This window comes from Plectrocnemia conspersa, unplaced genomic scaffold, assembly GCF_051122295.1.
Source record: "Plectrocnemia conspersa isolate PC_06_02 unplaced genomic scaffold, ASM5112229v1 ptg000009l, whole genome shotgun sequence".
NCBI classification, from domain to species: Eukaryota; Metazoa; Arthropoda; class Insecta; order Trichoptera; family Polycentropodidae; genus Plectrocnemia; species Plectrocnemia conspersa.
In genome coordinates, this window is record NW_028277173.1 from 7,368,272 (window position 1) to 7,394,873 (window position 26,602).

Genomic DNA, 26,602 nt, shown 5'->3' on the forward strand with positions numbered 1-26,602 from the left:
CATGACTCTATAGATAAAAATCAATTTAAAATATCGGTTGGAGCTATTTGTATAATATTATACTTCAAAAAGATGTATGTAATAATTAAATATTATTTTACAGTTCAGTTTATTATAATTAGAAGATCTTTACCGTATACAATTTTTGCCACTTCATTGTATATAAACATTTTACTACTAACGGAACTAACATACGAGTTAATATAGTTTACACAGTTACTTTCGACAATAAAGTTGCTATCTTAACAAGATTACAACAACTCAACCGCAGGACTAGCAGTTATCCGTAATTTAAATTATGTTAGTAAGCCATGTCGTGTGTTAGATAGCAATTTAATGGTTAAAGATATTTAGTTTAGTTAAGTTAACAACATCATTAACCTTAACATTTTAGATTCATTTACCAATTATATAATTCAACAACTAAACTGTATGATTAAATGAGAGATTCCAATACTACATATTATCTTATGTTATGTTAATATGCATACTATTTGAACCCATGATATATCATAGTTTAATGCGGCGTAAAATCGAACGCAATCCAACCGTGATGAGACAGTCATTGTTTTATGCCTGGTAATCGGTTTTGACGAATTTGGCCACAGGAGCGTGTAATTGCGGTAATTACAGATTCTTCTCTACGATTCATACTTTCGTATTCTATACAAAAGTATTTATTGTTATAACAAACATAGCGCTGAAAAATTAAAAATGGTATTTGGGAGTGGCTATGTATATATCATAATATAGTTACAACAAATTAGCAAAATTGTATGGGCTCATATGATGTTATTCTATTTTATTTTGACGCGTAATTCTTCATTAATTAACATATTCAACATTTCCTTATAAGCATTAATTTGCATATGTTTATTTAAAAGGTACACAAAATATTTTGCTATATTACCTTTTAGTCAGATCGTATCAATAATATACAAAATAATCATTATGGATATTTTATAGATGTATTATGTTACAGAAGTAAATATATGAGTTAACTATCTTAACACAACATATTTCCGAAGCGGTTGTGTTAAATCAAATTTCATATGAATAAATATTATGGGTTTTTCCGCAATTGGACAATTCAAGGCTATGTATTTATAATGCGTAACTCAATTAAATAATTTAAAAAGGATTATTTATGTTAGAATGGATACATTTTTAAAGTTGAATAAAAAACATATTTAATTGGCTAAATATAATAAAAAAATTAATAACTTTTTAAATTATAATTTATTATTTCTATATATCATTAATAAATAGGAATTAAAATATTTAATTTTATAATATTAAATATTATATTTTAGCTTACTTTAAAACATAAAAATTATAAATATATATGTATTAACATCACCCGCGGTTTAGAAGATTAGATTAATAAGACACAATATGAGGTCATCAAACATACTATGTATTTTACTAGAGAAAATAATATATTTCATAAAAAAAATATGGCGAACGGTCGCCAAACAAGATAACGACGTTTCTCGGAACCACTTTAAAACTTATTTTCAAAAAAGATGATTTTTTATTAAATATTGCAATCGTTGCCTTATCACACATTTTTGATTGCGTACAAGAAAATCAACATTCGCCAAGCTTAGAATTGAGCTTATAAAATTTTAGTAAAAATTTGATTGAGGATAAACTGAATGAGCAATATATAAAATACTTGTTCCATAAAACGAATTGTTTGTGCATTACCAAATAAGACACAATACGAAGTCATAAGATACGTTTTCGACTAAATCAGTGGTCGGGAAACCAGGGTCAATTACTCCAAAATGGGTAAAAATAATATTTTTTCGGGTTATTAAAGCGACAAATATTATTTAAATATTATTAATTAATTTTTTCAATGTTTTATTTTGCAAATACGTTTGATTTATCAAAGTTGATGTGCCAGAGGAGCCTGAAGGAGTGGCAGAGGCACTTTGAACTTTTATTGAACTTTGTTCCAATAATGAGTCTGTTCATAAAGCAGAACTGTCATATTTTTAGATGTTTTTAAAAATGTACACAAATAAGCAATAAAAAAACGCAATTTTCATATTTATCAGTCAAAAAATATTACTGTTATGGATATAAAAACAAAGCACAGGAATCGGTTAAGCCCTGAAGACAGCATTTAAATTATTTTGTGGTCAAAAATTTAAATTTTGATGCTCTGCTTCAAAAATTAAACAATATGATTACTCAAAAGCTTAAATTTTATTACAGAAAACCATATTTTCCATATTTGATTAATAAACTGTCTTTCTTTTTTAACTCGATAAGGTAATATCAATTAAAATAAAAATATTTTGGGGTAAAGCTAAAAAACTCAAGGACTAAATTTTTCGGAGATTTTAAACACATGTCTTTATAAAATAAAAAAAGTGTTTTTATATTTTTTGCTCATTTATGCGGGTTTTTGAATATACGACAACTACCGTATTTTTAATGATATCGTCATGAAACTTATTCTGAAAATTCAATCTTGTCAATATTTAGGCTGAGTTTGTGAGCCAGTCTAGTCCGCTATATATTTTTTTAAATAACAGCCAAACAAAAAAAATCATAACTCTCTTACAGAAAATTTTGGTGCAAAAAGTAAAAAATAAAAAACAGTTTACAAAAATAAATACAAATAAAAATTAATAAAAATGTTAATTTTTACGTTTTTTTTATTTGGTATGTAATGAAAATTATGGACACAATAATTGCCGTAGTTTTAACCATAACGACATGAAATTCGATAGAATAATCTTAGTCGACCTAATTTCTAATTTGTAATTGTTTCAAAATAACGGCTATAAAAAAACATAACTTTGTTAACAAATGTTAATGAAAAAACATTTGAAAATTTAAATTTAAATAATAATTCAAAAATAATATATTAAATTTTAAAAAAAAAGTAAATCTGTCTAAAAAAAATCTATTGTAAAAAGTAAAAATGTTCTAAATTATTTATTTAAATAATAAACAGTTATATATTTATTTTATTTTGTATTAAATCTTCCGCTGTAACCTGACAGACATAAGCCCAATGCGTTACAACGGGGAAAATCTGTAACAACTGAGTAAGTCAATCGGATAAAATGAATACCTACAAGTAAGTATGGACCACCAAACTGAAATTCTGGGAATCGGTGCCATCTATTATAATAATTATAAATTATTATGTGTGATATAATTTATAATCAATAGCTGGGGCCGTTTTTTTAATAGTAGCGCATTTTTTATAAATAAAAATTCGAGTGCTGCTGCCGGAGCTCGAACCCGCAAACTCAGAGTTACTAGTCTGAGACATTACGGACTATGCTATTCCGTGCTTATACAAATTTCTACCTAATGCCGATCGGAATTTCTATTAATACAGCTGATAAAAAAAATCTGAATAAATATATACATACATATATATACTTAACTCAACAATGCATTTTTATCGACTCAACAAAAACTACTAATTCCACATTATATTGAACGAAAATTTGAATGAAAAAGAAACAAATATCTAAGAGTCAAAAAAGCCCGTCTAATTATTTTGTAAATATGGAGAAAATTTAAAAGCACAAGAGTAATGAAAAAAATAACCCTTTGATTGCCGAATTTTTTGGGATTACTATTATAATATCGATGTATTACGTAATAAACAAAATATATGTTCTGAAAAAAATGTTATTCACTTTTGAATGAAATACTCTTTCTTCAGAACATTAAAAATGTATTCGATTCTTTCTTCAATGACTTTTCAACAAAAAAATTGCCACAGTAGCAAAAGTATTGGATTTTGGCAACCAAAATTTTTATGATTTTTAGTAATTAGAACTAAATCGACAAAATGTAGATATATAATTTATCTCTAACAATATTTTTGTATTTAAAATATTTGTCATTGCAAGTGATATATAATATAAATCATTGGTCGTTGATTGAAATATCAAAGCAACATTTGAAAAACGCTGCCTAGACGCATTAAAAACATACACAACGTACCAATCGCTATCGCATGGCAAATAATTACCCATTGTTGTTCCCACATAACAATTCTAATCTGGTCAAGCGTACCTATTATTCGTTACAGATATTTTTTTATACTAATTTTTTCGATCGGCGAACAATCGTGGCCAATTTTACGCCCGATCGCAACATTTTTTTCCTTATATCGTTAAAAATATATTACACGAAAACAACAACAAAAACTTAGTAAACACGCTGTAAACACAGAGATGTGTTTTCACCCACTGGGACGGTCGAGTGAGTTTGGCTTTCGTTTAATTGCTACCATCACGCGACACCGTGCCGTGCTTCAAAAGATATTTATTATTTTTTTATAGTATTAATTCGTGATCTAGTTCTGTTAACGTGTGTGTTATGGGCTTGTTCCATAAAATATAGATTCCTGGATTTATATGAAATGAGACCGAAAAACCGTCTTTTATTTTTATGAATTCACATAAAACGTCTAATATTAGTTAATCAATGACAACGATAGCCTTTCATTCCATTCTTTATCAGGCCACTTCTTCTTTCATTAAAATCACGTTTGACAACGTCATTGCCATAAACAATTGCTAATACAGTTTTTATTTTGCACAGAATAAACAGATCACAAGTATTGCAAACTTGGTCTTAACAACTGAGTAAAATAATCGCTTCTTTCTAGCTTTGTATCTATACTTTCACAATAATCTTTGTAAAACAGCATATACATGACTCTCCCTTCAACATTGAATAGATAATCTATTTTAAATAACTGGTCCTAATTCGACTGTATATTTTAAGATTGATTCGATTTTAAATGTGCGTTATAGAAATCGTGAGCGTCTTTATTGTATTATATTCCATTTTTTTTTTGAAAAGTCTTTAATAGTACGCACATTTTGGAGTGATACTTGTGAAATGATGGATGTTTGTTTTTCTTGACAATTTCACTCACGCTCGTGCGACAAATCCGCGAGTTGTTACGACAATAATAAATTATTGTATGAATGAAAATGTTTTCACTATCCATAGAAGGGAGATTCTATTATAATATAAATACGAATAGAATATGATGAATACAAATGTGTATTCGGATGTATATAATATTATAATCTCAAGTAGAGAAAAAATATGGACCATCGCCATAATGATGTGAATGGCAATTTATGAATAAGCAAAAAGTATAATATAATAGAATGGTGAAATATTGCGAATATATATTATAGCATAAATAATTAATCTTAAAAGCAGGGAATCTATAGTGTTTTTTTTTATAAATACACATAAAACTAATTTCAATACACGTATTTCGTTATTTATTACAAGCGCGATAAAGAACTACGTAGGTGTCAAATATGTATATAAAAAATAATAGCAATAGAATGGAGTAATCTAATACAAAAATTGTGGTTTACGCTGCCCTACAAAAATAGAGTGACCACACTTTCTTTAAAATGTTGTAATGAATTTACCACACATTTAGTAAAATAATATTGAGCAACTCACCCTGATAACCTTCCGGAATGAACATCGGTTTCCCAACTGGTTTGTTCTTCTTTCCCATAAGTCTTACGGCTTCGACTCTCGTGTAATTGCTAATGTGCTTATACAACAGCAGCGGATGCGTTTCGCCTTCCAGCGCCGCAACTCTAGGCAGGGTGTACTTCTCTATGAACTCCCTAGGAGTCAACATTTTAGATGAAGCCCCAGTGCTCAGAGGACTGGGACTTTCGGCGTTTCTGCTCCTCGCCGATTCGCTCCTGTCGAAGCTGTCTGTCTTCGACGGATAATCGTCGTAGGAGCATTCGTTGTTCGTCGATTGAAATCGTTTCAGCAACGCTTTGGTTTTCTTAGGACTCGAGCTATCAGCTAAGATGAAGTTTTCGTTCCACGAATCGTCGAACGCACTCGTGATAAAGTCTTTGTTGGAGTCGTGCGAGTGGAACCTCCTCAAAAAGGGCTTCCTCTTCGAAGACGGCTTCTTCTTCGGTTCCATCTTCTCCAAAGCGTCCTGCGCTTCCATCAGCCATCTCGTCACGTGCCTCTCCCTGTCCCTGTCTAAGTATCTAGGCCTTTGCGTTGGCTTTTTCTCGTACGCGAACTTCGCCGCGTCGAATATGTAAGGGTTACAGGGAGGCGAAAAATGAGGTGGGAACCTCCCGCATGGTTTGCTCGAGTAAATAGGGCGACCCTTCAGGGAGGGCATCGATGAGTTCCTTCCGAGCTCGCCGGAGCTGGGAAAGGAGCCCTCCCCGGAAGATATTGTCCTGTTGGGGAACATGCCGATCCTTCTGTCCCAGTCGTGCGATATCATGCTGTCGCCACCGACTTGGACAGTTCGTTCATCTTCAAATATCAGCTGTATTCAGCAGTAATCGAACACCTGAAACGATAAAAAAATATATATAAATAAATAGCATTAGGAAAATTAAAAAAACTGTTTTAAAGAAAACCTTAATATTGAACAATATTTATTTTAATATTTGAACTAAGTCCTCAATATAAGAAGATACACAAAATTCAAAAGACTCATATGGAATTTAATAAGTCAATACGTAGCTAATGTGTGGACCAAATTGGAAGCTGTTTTTTACTAGTCCCAATACATTAATATATATGTATATACATATATACATATGTATTACTTATTATTTAAATCAGAATTTCCAACAAAAAAATTGACTAACAATAGGATTTCAATTTATTTTCATTGTTTTTTTTTTAACCTTTACATTATCTTTTATTTTATACGGAACAGCGTAGTCCGTAACGTCTCAGACTAGTAACTGTGAGGTTGCGGGTTCGAGCTCCGACTGAATAATAAAGGCAAATTATGTGGTAGCAAATTTAATTTTTAAACTAAGCAAATCTGTTTTGTGACGATGAATTTATTAAAGTATGTTTTGAAATCGTAGCAGTGATGTTACAATACGCTCGGATTTTTCCGGACACTGATTTTTCCGGAGAGGAGTTTTGCAAAAATAAAATATTTCAGATATAGATTATTCCATGAAAAAAATTATTTTTATTATTATATTTAACAAAAATATTGATTCATTAAATTTAATTTAAGTTGATTGCTACATTGAATAAATAAAATATTAAAAATATTTTTTGTCCGGAAAACTCAGTGTACGGATAGTTCCTGACCGCAAAAATCTGTGCCCGGAATAATCTTGTTCGGAAAAAACACCGAATCGTGTTACAGATATGGTTAAATTTTTTACGAGAAATTGACAACGAATTTAATACAACCGAAGAATTTATAACCCTAGTTTCAATAAAGGCACGTTTTTCTCAGATTTGTATGAAGCAAAATAAATCAGCATTATCAATAATTATTTGACAATTTTTATGCTTGCACTACACTCTCTGGTAGTTGTCTGACCCGAAGTTCAACTGAAGTCGGCCGAGGTCGCCGACTTCAAAAATATAATTAATCTCATTTTGGTGCCCTAAAATATTCAAAAATGTCAGTAATAAGAGTCTGTTGAAGTCCCCGATAAGCATGTGGTATTATAACTTGACCACGTGGCTACGATGCAGCGCTCGACGTGCGTGTTGACCACAGGACGCCTACGCGCATACTGAAATTGAACCGAGTTACTCATTCTATCTCAGTTTGCGAAAAACCATATCATTATCTCTCTCACTCTCGTCACTTAACACGCGAGAGAGCGAAAGGGGAAGTATCTCACCGCTCGCGCTCGAAAGAGCAGCTCCGACTTCGGTTCCTTTGACTTCGGTCCGTTTGCCGACAATGTTCGGAAGCGTTCGAAGCTGGCCAAGTCGACTGAATTACCCCTACTTTTCCTCCCGTTCTCGGTAACCTCGTACAACTTCCGAGAGATTTCAGAGCGGGCAGAACCGATCTCGACCAAGGTAACCCATTATATACTTCGTCCTTGGCCAACCTTAGCCTACTTCCAGAGAGTGTAGTGCAGGCATTATCGGGCGAACCGGCCCAGAATATCCAAAAAGTTGGTCACCTCCGATTTAAATAAACGTTTATAAAATAATATTAATATAATTGTATGGGCTATTAAAGCTTAAAATTAAAATCTTAACTACCATAAAAAAACATTTTAAAAATACGCTTTTTTAACACTAGACCGTCTTGAAACCCTATGGATTATTTAGGAAATATCTACAATATTCTATGATATAGTACAAAATAATTCGTAATTCATTAGACCTACTTGCTTTAAAAAATACGGGATAAGCACTGTATTGTAATTTTTCGCATTTTTAAAAAATAAACTGGTTGCATTTATAAAAATATATCTAGACAAAGCAAGAAAATATGTTTCTTAGATAATAACAATTTCATTTCGTTGTTATCAACTTTTACTTCTACGTTCCAACTGTCTGTTCTTTTGGCAGGTGGTTGGTTGACATTTTGGCCGCATTTTCGTTATCAGCAGGTGCTTATTGTTTATGACATGTAAGTTATATCGCCAAGTGTTATTACACAATACGTTCTATTTATAAACCAATGTTTTTCTTTATATATTATTATAGAATAACACAATAAAATTACGGCAATAATAAACGCATTGTCTTGAGTGCGTTCATTGTGAATTGTCTTTAACCAATAAATTTCACAATCGGATATATGCACTTATAAGTTAATTTAAAGTCAACTGTAGCGATAACAACACATTTTATAAATGATATATAAAAACATGACAGTTAATTTTCTTTTGCACTGCCTGACTAATAGAGCGCTTCATTCGCCATGTTTCTATTGACAGTAAAACAGTGTAATAACAGTGCCGGTGGTTACATCATGGGATGACATCGTGCCACATAATAAAGAAACCAAATCAGCACAAATTAGTTATCTAATAATCTCGGCCGCAAGTTGAGACACTTGTCAATTGTTCTCGAATGAAAAAAATTCCCAGTGTCGATCGACTTTCGCTCCCTCTTATATTGTATACATACTATAATACATAGGTACTATACGTGCATAATAATAAAAATGCGCGATTTACTCGCATTGCGACACATTTTGTGGGAAAAAACACACAATATGTATAGTGTATTATGGCGTATCGGATATTTTCGCAATGTGCGAAATGACAATTAAATGTTTCTGTGCCGCGAGAATTCGTTTTACATCACTTGAAAAAAGGAAAATTGTCTCTCGACTAAAATAAAATATACTTTCCTGTTAGATTGTTAGAAAACATGCATTAGATCAGGGTTTCCCAAACTTTTTCAGCGACGGAACACTTGGCAAATCCGAAAATTTTGACGGAACACTTAGCTTATTTTTTAGGCTGGGTAAATCATAATAAAATAAAACATGTTATTTAAGAAATGTTATTAAATTTATTTAATAAACATAAAAATACAAATAAATAAAACTCCTAATGACTGATGATTTTGGGTTCTTAAATAACAATTTTTTTTATATCAGGCACAATTTTGGTTAGTTGTATTTTCATATCTGCCGTGCCGTGTAGTCTATTTCTGTATTTTGTTTTTGTTGCAATATACTTAAAAAATCCCACTTCGCATAAATACGTCGTGGAAAACGGAAGTAAACAAACCAGAGCTTGTTTTGACACCTTGGGGAACTCTTCAGTCAGACTCGCCCAGAAATCGTTTAATGGCTGATATTTTTGTTTCAAATCAGAGTCATTAACTAAATTCTCATAATCCCTTAAGCCCACTGGTTTTACTGTCACGTAAAATGAATTCCGAGCCCAGGAATCGTCCTTACTAGCTTTCGGAAAATATTCCGAAAGAGTTATTTTCAAGTAATATTGGTGTTCTAAAAATATTTGTTAAACTTTTTTATCTACTTGAAAATTCAATTCATTTAAACATTCATATCCAAGACAGGAAAACAATCAAAATTATTAGATTCAACCGATAAAATCTGAAATTGTATTTTTTTTATCAAAAGATTCAATTTTATCTCTCATATTAAAAATTGTAATACTTTTTTCTTGTAATTATAAGTTAACATCATTTCACTTTATAAAAATATCCGCCAGATATGCAGATGTATCAGCCAGGAAGGATTTGTTAAAAAAATTATAAAATGATGTTGCAAATTATTTTGTGCTTTCAAGAAGACTAATAATTCATTTCGAAGTTCATAAAGTCTTAATAATATTTTTCCTCTGGATAGCCATCTCACTTCAATATGTAATAAAAGTGCTTCATGTTCACTATCCATTTCATCGCACAAAATTTTAAATAATCTGGATTGAAGTGGTCTAGATTTTACATAGTTTATCATTTTCACGGCTTCTTCATAACATTTTTTAAATTTGTGGAATTTTTTTTAGTCAACAGTGCATGCCTATGCAAAATACAGTGACTGCTAGTAGCATATCTAGTCACATAAATAAAATTCGTATAACAAGCACTAATATCGTGTGATTAATTAACAAAAAAAATATTGTTTAAATAGGATCAAAAACACCGACTTATGAAATTTTTCCTGCAGATTTTATACACATCAATGTTGAATATTTAACACATATTTTCAAGCTTTTTTATCAGATTTATGAACAATTTTTATGTATTAGCAAGACTAACAATTTTTTTAATCTACTCTAAATTTTTGTGAAATATCTATTTAGGCCCCGCGGAACACCTATTTTGGATCCGCGGAACACCAGTGTTCCGCGGAACATAGTTTGGGAAACCATGCATTAGATAATTCAGATCACTAAGCATTTGAGCTTTCAATACTGATACAACATTTTGAATAACGGATACTTCAGCATATGAAGCATTTTTTAATTATTAAATTATTATTCCTTGCCCTTCGTTAATCTATTTCAATTGTGATATTTTAGACTTTTGAAAATATGGAAATCGCCCCTTAACAACTTGAAAGTGCTTCATTAAATACACGTTACGTCAAGAATGCAACCAAAAAGGCACTACATAAAATATAAATGTCTGAAAAATCTAAGTCCACTCTAATAACAAGAATTATTTTTATGTTCGTTGGGTTACAAGACAATTTAGTCATAATCAAGAACGCTATAAACTAGCAAATCGTACAGAACACATATCAGCTAAAAAATGTTGTGGTGACAAGCGCTCCGCTTAACGAAGCCGAGGATTTTCGACGCCCTATCGCAAACATTGACGATGTGCATGTCAAATCTCACTATTTCTGCTTAAAACTATAAGAGGATCGCAAAAAAATGTAACAAAATGACACAACTCACATCGACTCCAGGTCTTTTTGTAAAGATAGCGAATCCTCTGAAACCAGGTATTCACAACATATAATAAATATCTTCAATTTCCACACATCATTGATAAAAATAAGAAGGAACAGAGGATCCAAATTAGATTCTTGCAATAAACCAGATCGAGCATAATACTCTCGAAGCAATAAGTACCATAACTGACATAATAGCGGCGCTTATTAAAGTCACTCAGAAACCTAAGTTTCTTAATTTCTGAAGACAAAGTTTATGATAAGCTTTTTCGAATGCTTTTTGGAAGTCAGTATATACTATGTACAATAATAAGTCACCGCAATTGATAGGCATAAGAAGTTAGTGAGACAACGCGGACGAAAACCATGTTGTTGGTATACTAAATCTTGTATCAGAATACAATTACACGTGATAAAATCAAACATAGAAAAAAATGTACAAGAAAAAAATATTTTAAATAAAAAATATACATTGTAACAATATTTTACAATTTTATTAGTAATTAACATTTTTATTACACACTTTGTTAAGTCAACTAGAAATATTATTACAAGTTCATATTTTTACAACAGTTAAATAAAGAAAAATATTCCAAAACAATGTAGATTGCTAATTTTATTTTATAATATTTTTAAAATATGGAATTATTCCAGTGTGTAGTTGTTTTCGTGTGTAATTTTACGACGTGTAATTTTTTTCTGTGTAATTTCATCATATAACGACTAAATATTACCACAGGGATTATTAATCTACCAGTGAATAATTTTATGAAATAACTTAGCAGATGTGGAAAAAATGGCGATTGGTCTAAAATGTCCTTGTGGTTAATCGAGATGATCTCATCTCAGCGAAACAAACCTAACCTAATTATAGTTTTAGAACTTTCATTAGGTCAAGTCCAAAATACAAACTAACCCAACTCATTTCTCAGAGGAAAATAAGCGGAAGAATAAGTACAGTAAGACATCGTATCTTCCATATTGCTCCATAGTTTGTCTGCATTTCAATATTACACTATGTTTTTAAAATATGCTAGCTATTCTTATTGATATTACTATGGACTTCTAATATAAAAAAAACTGATTAAAGTATATTTAAACCGAATTTTGGTCAATAGGAGAGCGCGAAAAGCAATTATCACTTCTCAGAAGGCAAAAATTCACGTCAAAAGCAATAAAATCGTGTCGACGCCGTCGCAGTGGGAATGCTCGGTAATGAGCGTTCCCACTGCGACGGTGACGGCACGATTTTATTGCTTTTGACGTGGATTTTTGACTTCTGAGAAGTGATAATTGTTTTTTGCGCGCTCCTATTGGTCAAAATTCGGTTTAAATGTGCTTCATTCGATTCTCACTCTCGTAATATTGTTGTAAAAAGTCTTAACATAAACGCTTGATAATCAAGCATTTTCACCGCGATGGCGCGATTTTATTGTTTTTGAACTGGACTGGAAATTCACTACATGGCAACACTGAGCAACAAAGAAAACACAACTAATAATCATGTAAATATTATGAGTAGATATTTTTAATAATTTTTAATGCTTAATTAAAATATTTGCATAAAATATGATTTTAAAAAATATGTCGCAACAGTGGCTAATTTTTATATTTATTTGTAGCATAGAAAGGGTAACTCGTACCTATTATTATTTATGCAAGAAATTATATTATGATGTTAAAAATATATAAAATATAATTTTAGTCATGAGGCCCGGAATCATTGTTTTCCCAGGGTCCAGGTTCGCTCCTGACGGCCCTGCCTCGGCATAGCCAGGTAATAAAGTATGCAAAAAATATCTAATACGAGGGTATTTTTACCTTACATAGAATTTAATGCACCCTAATATGTAAATACAATTAACAAATTAACAAGATCAACCGCACGCCTCACTGCTAATATTTTTTGACGTAACCCACCGTAATACTAAAAAATGCGGTTACGCAACTGAATAACTTATTTTTTCTTCTCACGCCCCCCTGAAACACGGCCATTATCTTCGTTGTGAAAAAGACGCGAAAAGTTCTCAGGGCACACGCCATTGAGACTGTATGTGTCCCGCGAATCAAATACAAAAATGATGAACGACCCGCTGTTGAAAGGCGTGCCATAATGCCTTGCAAAATACAGTTACACCAAATTAACGACACGTTGAGCTAGAGAGATAGATTCCTTTATGACGTACGAAATTGCATAGCATAGCTTAGATAGACTTTGAGAGTTTCATGGAACGACAGATTGGATTTGAAATTGGGCGCCTAATGGAGACGCCGAATAATGCCCATGCCATTTTCTACTCGATCTGTGTAACGTCAGAGGTCTGATTAAATACTTGACCTTTAATTTGAAGAGCGTATACATACTCGAATCTTCTTGAAACAATCTGTATTTGATTGCTACGGTGGATGCTAGTAAAGTAATGATAAATTATTCAGTATTCAGAAAATTGAAGTCATTAAAATTAAAATAAATTCATGCGTTCTAAACCATACTCGGTACATTTAAAACTAGCCCGGATGTTATTAAATAGTTAATTAATATAAAGCAGAGGTCGTACAAATCGTCCTTCAGCATATGGGTCGAGGTCTGAACTTCCAAATTTTTGTTTAGGATATTAATTTTCACGCCACATTTCCATTGAACTCAGCCAAACGGTAAACAAGCGTGAGAAAATTATGTAAAAACACACATATGCAAGCATATACGTAGAAAAAAAACAATACGTAATTGTTATATTACATTTGAACAAACATATTCATTCACGAGCATGTAATTAAGGGAGTTCCCGTTAAAAAAATTGTTTTAGTCCTTGATTCGCGAAGATCCCACGTATTTTAACTCCCATCCGGTTCGCTATTTTTTTTACAAAATATAGATGCGATTCGCTCGAAAGGATGACAAAAAATTAATATAGAAAAGGTAAAGAAAAAATATATTACATGTAATTGTCGCGAGGTTAAAGTACGGCCTTGTCTGTTCTACGATTCGGTGAATCGGATGAGATCTACAAAAAAAATATACCATTTATATTTATATAAAACAAACCAAGAAGTTAATCTTGAAAACAATGAAGAGTGTGACGATGCAAATTAAGAGTTGATTAAACTTGATTTTTTACGAATGCAAACATTTAACTATAATAAACGAGCTCTTGGAATTATATTTTTTTACAATTTATTTGTACATGCATATGAAAATTAATGAAATTCGAAAAAGAGTACAGGCGGCCCTCGACTTTCGCACAATTCGCTATTTCGCACATTTAAAAAAAAAACTTTTTTCAATTTAATTTTTTTAAAAAAAAACGTTCTGATAGCGGTGAATCTTTTGCTTCAATCAGACGTTCGTTTGATACAATCAGATCTACGATATGTTCAATTTTGCAAAATAAAAATATAATCAAAGAATACGTTCAAAATTGTGGAATAAAGATATATTTTCACAAACTTTAATGATATGTTTCCAAAAAAACACAGCAAAAAAAAACATGGATGAAATGGAAAATCTTTGTCATCGTGGATCGATGATCAACATCAAAAAGATGTCCCTCTGAGTATTTCAATTATTCAAGCAAAAGCTCTTAGTTTGCACAAAGATTGGACGGATAGATTAAAAAAATATTTTAACACGGTTTTTCAAGCAAGTAACGGTTGGTTTTACAATTTTAAAATGAGTTATTCTTTTCATAATATTAAATTTACTGGAGAATCGGCTGAGCGGATAAAGATGCTGCAAAATAATTTATTTCCTAATTATCGAAAATTATTGAAGATGGAGAATATTCCTCTAGCCAAATATTTAATGTAGATGAGACAGGTTTATTTTGGAAAACTCTTTAACAATGAAAAATATGAATGAAGCCTTCGCGCATCTTGACAATTTTTTTAATATTATGGAAGATTGTGATCCCAATGAAGAACGCATATCTCAAGTGCGAGGGGCGATCAATAATAACATAGCATGTTATAAAATACTATATGAAGAAAAGAAAAAGAATAGTGGAAAACAGATAACTCTTGATAACTTTTCAAAGGAAACACCCGCAAACCCCACTTAACCGTATCTCTTAAACGCCTCTTAAAAATCTTATATTTACTTGATAAATAAATATTTTAAAATACACACAATTTTAATTTGTTTTACTTTTTTCAACATTCGCACACATTTTCAGGAACCGATTATGTGCGAAAGTCGAGGGCCGCCTGTACATTGATTGAAGACTAGAAATTAAAATATAATCATGTTAACGCAAGCTACATGTGCTGTTTCAATATATAAATATAATGTCGGTAATAGCTAAAATTTTGGAAAAGGTCAAGACTATTAATATGTGGAATAATTAAGTAAGAAATTTATTCTTATTAAATATTATTTTACCAAAACAAGCGTATATGTGCTTAAAAATATGGTTAAATATTTATTATAATATATAGCGTTTTAAATCTAAGATATATCTTGTTCTTTACATAATATTGAACAGAATACAGAATGATTCAGTATTTCTGAATGAAAAAACTAATTTTCTTGTCAAATTAAAAAAATACATATTCGAGATAAAATTACATTAAATAATGTATTATGCTCTCCACCAGAAAACTGTTTTTAACTATGATATAAAAATACAGATCAAAACTGTTTTAAACTAGAAAAATACCTGTTACAGTTTACGGGAAAAGTACATATGCAAAATTTTTGAGCTACGCAATCCATTATGTTATTAACTAATAAAGCAATTGCGACATAAAACAAACCGATGTATTAGTATGCTTTTTATTTACAATAGCAAAAATATTTTTTTTAGTGAATTTATATATGGCATTTAAGCAGCTATGAAAACATATGCTCTTAAATCTAAGATCTCAAATGTGCAGTACATGCAGAATGAAACGTAACAGTGAAAAATATCTAAAATAAAATAAAAAATACATGTCTGTCTGTCTGCCATAAGAACTCCTCCCAAACCATAAATAATAGTAAAGTAACATTTGCACTGGTATTTCTAGGTCAACTGCGCTATTTTAGACTGTTCATATGCAACAAAGAAGAGCATAAGCTATACTATAAAACAAAAAACACATGTGTTTGTCTATCAACAGTAGCAACGTGACTTTTGTACATGTCATTTCTATGTCAACTATGCTATTATTAACATTTTAGTTGAATGTTGAGCTGAACAGCGACGCGCTGATAACCGATTACATGCTACTGCAATACGTGAAGATAAGAGACTAACATATTGTAACTAGCCAAATATTGAAATAATTTTGTATTAGCAGGATTAATCAAATTAATTATTATGAATAAATAATGATTTTAAAACTATCCCGAGCGGAGCCGGGTAATTGTTAAATCCATGCATTTTCATCTTATGTAGAAATTCTCCCTAATGTGTAAATAGCAGGTAAATCTAGTTATAATTATGAATTCTGACACAACTGAACTAAATAAAAAAAATAAAAAAACATTAGATAAGTCATTTTCACTGAGAGTTTCGCAATCGAACTTCAAGGTTCACCGATCGTTTGAGAACGAAAGTGCGATCAATGAGGCGGAAATACGCATTTGCGTAAAAATAAACTGTTGGACTACCATTGTGCTGTAAGTGGCTAAAATTAAAGTGAAAAAATAACATGTTATAAAAATAAATTAAGCTCCATTTTGGAAAGCGCATTGGAGATTTAATCGGACATGCCGTGACGCTTTCCCGATAGGAGACATTGCCTGAAATATTTTTTACAAAACAGGAAAAATATAATACATCCATAGTCGAGTCTTCCACGAACTATAAATAATATACAGGGCCTTCTAAGAATAAAACGCGATCGTGGTTGCAAAACCACTATCGCCGCTTTTATAACATATAATACGCATTTTTTATTACTGGCAACAATTTGCGGTCTGCCACACTGTTTCGTCTTTCAAATGCCTTCTCGTTACGAATGGGCAAATGATTTGCATCATCTTATTAGCAACGAAATAAAATTAGCACTGCTACTTAATGCGTGGGATAAGGTCGTAACTTGCAGCCATATTTTTTGTAACCGGCACGCATCTATCGCAATTTGTAACTGGTAAAGAGTAAGCAGCGGTTTAATTATCCGCCGGCCCAGGGGCGGCGCTAGAAGAACGCGCAATAAAAATGTTTGCCGCCACTTTACTGTACAGCCGCATGCGAAGAACCGGTTCACCGTTTGCAACCCGAAGGATCGGCTCCTCTGCGTTGTAGGAGAGACGTTACAATGTTGCTGCAAAAAGAGTATACCTACTGTACAAGATTCGGAGAGGACACGAAAAATTCCTCGGCGTCTGGCCGCTTGAATAGAAATATTTGATTCTATGTGTGCGTATAAACGGAGCACTGGAATGATACAGTGGAACGTTGATGTGTGGAAGACTATTGTATTTCATTCTATATTACAAAGTATGTCTGAAAATTTAAAGGTACAGTAGTTTTATACTACGCAATCTTTAAAAAAGGTTGGATATTATCTTAAAAATATTGGGTTTTGCTAGTCCAATGAAATTGTCCAACCTATCAATAATACATAGAATTATAACACATTCAAAATAGGTAAGAAGAGGGTGTGATATGTACACCCCATTAGCGTTATCAACGCGGGTACGATATAACAATGATGTACCACCATTTTTAAATTATATTTTTTTTAATTCTAGCTCATTATTACATAAATTTTAATATCTAATATGTACGATTTAGCTCGATTTTAATTAATTATTACAAAATTTATTCGTGAGATTAGGAAAATCAAGGTGAACCTTATCTGTAATAATGGATCGGAATTTTAATTATAATAAATAAAATCCCAGACACAATAGAAATTAAATATGTTTTCATGTTAATAGTCGGTGACTTAAGTATATAAGTCAAAGATGTTTCAAAGTACTAAAAATGAATCAGCTGCGACAAAATTTATCGTGTTATTGGGGGGTCACATAGCGAGCCAAAAGGATGATATCTCACCACACGCGCCTGAATCGTACGTACGTATTGCAAAAAAATGTATGAGTATTTTCTAGTCCCTCAACTATACGCACCCAAACAGCACATCCCCAATTTACCGTGTTATTGGGGGGTTTACTGTACTTCACAATGAAATGTGTGGAATTCGGTACTGGCACCAACATTTAAAACCCACTGTATTCACAACATATAGTCATTCGGATCATAGGGGAAACCGCAGTGTCGCCAACCAATTAAAAAGGATCGCTTCCATTACTGCCCAAATACTTGGGTGCTGAAATTATGATTCTGTGATATTTTATTTGGTAAGCATTGACTACTGATCTAACGTTTAATCGTAAAATTCATTCTGTAAGAGATGTTATATTTAATATGTAACTATAAAATTGATTACTAAAACAATGTAAAATTTTATTACATTTCTAAATTATCCAAAATTAAATATTTTAATGATTTATTCTATAATCTAAGTTAAGTTTTATTATAGTTACATTTGTTTTTAATTTTTAGTAAAACTATTTACATACATATAAAACAATTTTATCGACTACAATAAAAACTATTAAATATTTTATGTTACATAGTAAATCTTAGTTACATGTTTTAAAGTTACGTGAAGCTCTTTGTACATTAAATACACAGATTATCGATTTTCAACACATAAAAAATACGTTACATCTCACACTAGAAGCTATCAATGTACGAAATAATAAAAAATCAAATTACATACAAACACCCACTCGAATCATTACAGTGCCTCGTGCAAGTAACGTGTCATTAAATAAGCGAACGTTAGCGACCAATCTACAGAGCTTTCTTATGCATATTCGCAACGGAAAAGTCGCACATTTTCAAGGTAATTACACACGCGAAGAGTTGAAGCACGTAAAAAATAAACACAGCCCGTTGAATCGTTGCTCCTTCATAAATATGCCAGTGGGTGAAATACGACCGAACGCCACCACCCACTATTTAAATTCGCCAGAGATGGATGGCCAGGTAGGTCGAGGCGGGAGAAGGAGAAAATGTGTACTAAAAAGTGTGAATTTCGCAATACGAGAAGATTCTTCTTGTGTGTGTTCGGAAGAATGGGAAACAAAGAGTCAAAATTATACGTTTCCGTTCGAGAATGATACTCGATGATTCATTGTGGTTCTCAAGACGATTTGCCGCATTATAAATTTACTGCAGATAAGACCGTACAAGAGTGAGAGAAAAAAGGAATTTATTTTTGGAAGATCTGGCGTGTTAGATTTGTTGCTTTGTGAACATTTTAAGTGGTAAAACATAACGTAGAATACAGCTACTTTTTTTTGGGAAGACGCTGCAAGTCTTTGAGACGGCAATGATTAAACAGTTTGCAAGTAGTCATTTTTCTATAAAAACCAAACCATTACGAACAAACGAAGTAAATAGAATAAAAAAAATATTGAAGTGGTTTCAGGTAATAGAGATACACAAGTTGTATTCAACACGAGTTACTAAGATATTTTTTTTAATTAATTATCCTTAGTGTAAATATGTAGAACTGTACAAATATATACTTAACTCAAAGACACGTTATTTTATAGATAAGTTTGTGTATTGAATTAGAACCGTAATTTATTAAGTAGTTTTTTTCTAAAAAAAATGCTGAATAATGAAGACAATAATGTGTTTGTCCAATGGATCATTCAATGGCTGTAATTGAATACAGTTTTATTATTTAAAATTCTGCTATTAATATAAACTAGTGTTGTACTCGTTGAACAATCAACCGAGAGTACATAAAAACAGTATAAATTAACTGTCTTATTTTTTGTAATTGTTACCTGTGGTAAATAATTCTTCGTAACACATAATTAAATTTAAAAAGTATGAATCAAACTGCTTGAATATGTATGACTGTTTATAATCCGCCCATTCGATTATTATGATTGTTGTATCAGACATATTATAATCATACACATTTATTGCTTTTTTTTTTATTTTAACGTATAAAAATAATAATTTAAAATAATTAATTTACCTGAATTTATATTATTAAAATTTTAATTATATCACTCGCAACTCACTTCAGAGCGTTTTTATAATTATTATATCAATACTGTATAAACAATGGAAAATAAATCTGTAGACTACACTTTGATATATTACTGATAATAGTGTTAAAGAAATGGTCATTAACTTGAATAAAGAATTAGGTATAGTATAAAGATAGCTAAAGAATAAATACTCAAATTAAATAAGAATAAAACAAAATGTATGATTATTAGTTATAAATATGAAATAGTTGTAAAAATGATTGATAATATAAAATAGTTTATTTAGATAAATAGTTAAATTATGAACATTTTAATAATATGCTTAGTCTAAATAGAAACAAATCTTCAATACAATATTGGCTCATTTTAATAATTGTGCAAATGTATTATATATATATATATATATATATATATATATATATATATATATATATATATATATATATATATATATATATATATATATATATATATATATATATATATATATATATATATATATATATATATATATATATATATATATATATATATATATATATATATATATATATATATATATATATATATATATATATATATATATATATATATATATATATATATATATATATATATATATATATATATATATATATATATATATATATATATATATATATATATATATATATATATATATATATATATATATATATATATATATATATATATATATATATATATATATATATATATATATATATATATATATATATATATATATATATATATATATATATATATATATATATATATATATATATATATATATATATATATATATATATATATATATATATATATATATATATATATATATATATATATATATATATATATATATATATATATATATATATATATATATATATATATATATATATATATATATATATATATATATATATATATATATATATATATATATATATATATATATATATATATATATATATATATATATATATATATATATATATATATATATATATATATATATATATATATATATATATATATATATATATATATATATATATATATATATATATATATATATATATATATATATATATATATATATATATATATATATATATATATATATATATATATATATATATATATATATATATATATATATATATATATATATATATATATATATATATATATATATATATATATATATATATATATATATATATATATATATATATATATATATATATATATATATATATATATATATATATATATATATATATATATATATATATATATATATATATATATATATATATATATATATATATATATATATATATATATATATATATATATATATATATATATATATATATATATATATATATATATATATATATATATATATATATATATATATATATATATATATATATATATATATATATATATATATATATATATATATATATATATATATATATATATATATATATATATATATCTAATGAATTAGATAAAGACGATGATGCAAAAATCACATTTTTTAAAATAAAATAGATATACTTGTAAAAGTATGATTGAAAGATTAGAATGGTTAGATGTTCGGGAAATATTTAATGTGAACGTTTAAGTTTTTATTTATTTAAATTAGAAAATAAGAAGTTACTAAGGTATTATGATAATATATATATAGATTTAAGGGTAAATTGGTATAAGAAAAAGTAAATATTTTATATATTTTTAATAATATCCTAAGACAGTCCTCAAGAAAAAAAAATAAAACTGGTTAATTTAATGTGATACAGAAGCACCTTTGTACATTAAAACTTAAATTATAAATTGGATACTTTATTCTATTTATGTTATATAATATTTTAAATGTCCGTTTTTTACTACTTTAAAATAATAAAAAAATAAAACTGGTTTAAGTTACAGGATAATTAATATACTCCAAATAAAAAAATAGGTATTTTTCTAAATCAAAACTAGACTATTCTTGATCTTCTGAAGTCTAATTACCAGTTGTAACATTTTAAAAACTTGTTTTCACATTTTTACAACAAAAAAACATTTATTTCCATTTTTTTAGATTATGTAATATTAAGTAACAACATATAACCAAATGAACGAAAAAAATAACTAGAAAAAAAAACTTAATCTTATTCTATTATAAATACAACTATCTGAAATATTGATAAAAAAAACTCTCTCATTGACCTTTGAAATATTTTTTGTATTTTTAATGCTTGTCTAAAATATTAAAAATATAACTTTGATATGATATTTTCAGATTCGTCAAGAATCATATCCTAAAAAAATATTCTAACCTATTATGTTGTAAAAAAAATATTTTGCGAATTTTAACGCTAATAAATACAATACAGTTTTTAAAATTTCGTGTATTTTGCAAAAAACAGTGAAAGAATATATGTTATTTTCCTAGAACTTCAAAAAGCTCAACTAAAATTGATGTTGAATATTTGTGTAATAAATATAACTTATACCATAAGTAAAATGCTTTTTTAGTTACTATAATAATAACAGCTCCCTATAGTATTATATCAGGCAAACTAAAAATTAACTAAAAAAAATCCACTAATATTAATATTTTTTAAATTATTCTAAAGCTCAAAAAATTTAAATATGTTTAATTGTCATAAAAATTATTTCTAAAAAATATTCGAATTATTTAAGGTGCAATATCAATTGAAAATTTTGAATTCTAATAAATTAAAATAATAATATTATTTTAAACTGTTTTTTTTTCTTTAAATTCAAAAACCGGTTTTATAACTTAGTATTTAATCATTTAAGCAGTATCGCCGTACATGTACGGCGGTCAATATTTCACCGTTTTGAGATACCTCAAATATTTATATGCTTACATATATAACTGATGAAATAATAAATAAAAAACATTATATTTATATAATATTTTTCATATATTAAAGAGTACGTCAATAAGCATAGCAAAAAATATGTTATATTAATTTTATAAAAAAATATAGAGCCTCTGAACTGATATAAAAAAATTCTACAAAAGCCGAAACATATGTAAAATATGTATTTGAGAAATGTTAAAATAAATTATTAAAACATACTAATACAAAAAAGTAGTAAAATCAATCAAAGCAATTAAATGATGAGAAACTTTCTATAACTTACTATAAATGCAATATAAATAATTATGGATAAATACGTAAAATTAACTCACTCCCAGGTGTATACTAGCAAATTAACAAAGGTGTTTAAATTAACTTACTACTCAAAGGGTTAAAACCCGACAAACCCTACTATCTTACTTTAATAGTAACTTAAAGTTTTGGGTTTGTTTAAATGCCCATGCGATAGTTACTGTCGGTAATACGTTTATTGTAATAAGAAAAAATATATTTTAACTCTAGTTGCTCTAAGACTGTACTACTATAAACCACGAATAATATATATTATACCACCTATCACTATTACAAGCACGGTAGATTCGAATTTTTATTTTACTATAAAAATATAGGTCATTAAACAAATGTAACATTTTTTTACCATGAGATATTCATGAAAAAATCAAACATTTATGTAAAAGAAATATACAAGCATCTGACACCATTTAACATACACTAGTGAGCAATAATCGACGATTTACAATACATAACCGTTTAGGCTTTTTTGTGTATTATTATATACAAGTAGTGCATAAATTTTGAAAAGCAATGGCTTTACGAGGTAGTAATACTGTAATGGAAAATGATCTTATAATACGATTCTCATTAAAATATATATGCATATGTGTCAAGAGCACTCATAATAGTTGCAACGAAATTAGTCACATATTCTAATTGTTTTATTTGTGTCTCATCTGAAGGATCTGGGGTCAAATCCCTCATGAACCCTAGTATTTTAATTTCAATTTTTTTGGGAAAACGGAATGTATATAATAATAATTGATTTTTACACATTATGTTTTCCTAGATTTTCCTTATCTCGCAGAAGAGTATCGTGATGAATATTTTAAATAAAATCGAGCTGAATTGTTACATAAAATAAATAAAATATATGTCACCGATCAGTCTGGTGTTTCACCACTTACTTAGTAAAGCATAAATATTATTTACATTACATTTAGCTGAAATTGATTTAGCCTTTCCTCTATTATTTAAACTAATTGTTTTTATTCAAGCTGTCTATCTGTCAATAGAGAATTAATCATACGCAGAATGATATTATTGTATTAAAGTATACATACGTAGATTAATCAATTTGATAGTCAAAATTTATTTAATATAATTGTCACCAATTTGAATGTTTGGAATATATAAAAGGCAATATGGATCAAAACATTGCTATCCAATAAATAATCATTTATTGAAAAACGATTAGGACATTAAGCACACACCAAGTTTTATGAGTAGTTTAACAGCGACTATATCTACTTAAAAACCTGATATTTTACGATTATCACATAAAATTAATTCAAACCCAGATAAACGCAGTCTATAATATTCTGCAGTGTCTAATAAAATATCACATTACGCTCGGTAGTCTAATTTATATTCTATTATTATACGCAAATTAAAATCTAGATATGCGATAGACTTATGAAAATTTAAATTATTTTATTACGGTTAATATCGCTATATAGATAAATACACCATTGATAGTATCAAAAGTAACGGTGTGTAAAGGTAAATCTCCGCCGAAAATAGTTAATGAACCTATGAATGAGACTTGCCATTAGCGCTTAATTAAGATCATTTTTCATCACTCCTAGTATTAACACGTAAGTAACTGTCAAAGCAATCTCGGGCGCTATAAATCTCAGCAACACAATCTGACGAGTTGTTTTATTATAAATACACGGAGAGTGTACAAACGTATTTTTAATAAACGCCCACAAAAAGAGGCAATGATTCATTGTCAAATATTCCATAGAATTGAATTGTTATATTATTCAGTGGCTATTAGTCTTAATATCCCTCGATCCCGATCACTCGGGGGTCGGAAGGATCATTAAATATTAAAAATATATTCTTTTTTGAGACGGCAGCAGGGGCGTAGCCCCAATAGCCGCCCGATGCCAAGCGACGCGACGCAGATCGCATACTCTCTCAGTCTCTTAGCTGCAGAACAATCAACACGTTTGACGTATCCATATAATGACTGTGATTAGCAATACAGATTCGAACATAAAATAAATCATGAATTCTTTGCAAGCACATACCACACATTATTGTTTTTAAAGAATTTTACATTGAATGTATTTTATTCAAACCTCTAACAAGCAAGAAGCATAAGCGCCGATTAAAACAAAATAAAAATAGTTTGTGCACCACTGCTATAGATCAATACAATTATCTAGGAACGTGTACAGTAAGGTGGAAACATTCTAACTTATACATGACCCAGTGCAACTCGTCTTAAAAGCGTTAAATATTTAAAAGCGCCATAAATCCGATTGTTATCTCATGAGCGTGTCGTTGGGTTGTTACACATTCGCGTGCCATGGTTTATTTTTTGCACAATTTTCACTGTAGAAAGTCTCCGTACTTGTCGGAACCGCCGAGACGACCTGAACTATTTCCTAAACTGGCGAGAGTACATCCAAGAATTATATAACTCGTTCACAATGGCACAGGGAACAATCGTGAGAATGGTTTAAGAATACACGTTATGCGTATGTATTAAGAAAAAAACACAACGACATAGTAAGTAAGTACGTACAACAAAAGACCATTGCGAAATCGAATCGAGATGATTATTCCGCCACGTGAGATTCAAACCATGCGTAATAAATGAAAAATTATTAATAAAAAATAAGCGTTGTATTAAAATTTAGTTAATTAAATCAGATCTGAGGTAATAAAATAATTAGATACAATTTAATAAATGATAATGATATTTTATTGTTGGTAGATATTGGTAAGCAAATGAAGTTTTTAAGATAAGTATAAAAATGTGTATTATTTATTATTTTAATAGCTTGGTTTTGAATGACTTACAATTAAAAAACTGTTTGACTTTTGTTACTCCACACCTAGCAAACATATGTTAAAAATGATATACTTAGATTTTTAATTAGAATACGTAATATATGTTATAATTATTATGGTTTATTTTATATATATGAATCAACAAAAATAGTATTTTTTAAATTAGACTAAGTTACGATAAAATATTTATTTATTCTATACTGTATAAATATAAATTTACACAAGTATTTAGCAAATATATGTTAAGGCTGGAAGCAATATCAGATAAGTCGATTTTTATGGTTTAGAAATGTAGAGCGAATGAATTTCAATCTTCTTATAAAAGATCATATATATTTATATCTTAGAGAAATCCAGGTAAGCGTCATTTTTAGATGTAAACATAGATTAAGACATGTCTTAAGTAAA

General features: G+C 29.0%; 1 protein-coding gene across 2 annotated transcripts in view; it reads right to left on the reverse strand.

Annotated features, from left to right (window-relative positions):
* Positions 1–26,602, reverse strand: part of B4 (imaginal disc development protein B4) — a 95,446-nt gene that overhangs the window by 46,936 nt on the left and 21,908 nt on the right. For both annotated transcript variants that reach the window (XM_088191588.1, XM_088191587.1), the window contains exon 3: positions 5,479–6,355. In XM_088191588.1, the coding sequence (XP_088047714.1) occupies positions 5,479–6,286 (808 nt within the window). In that variant the 5' untranslated portion in view covers positions 6,287–6,355. The remainder of the gene's footprint in view (positions 1–5,478; positions 6,356–26,602) is intronic.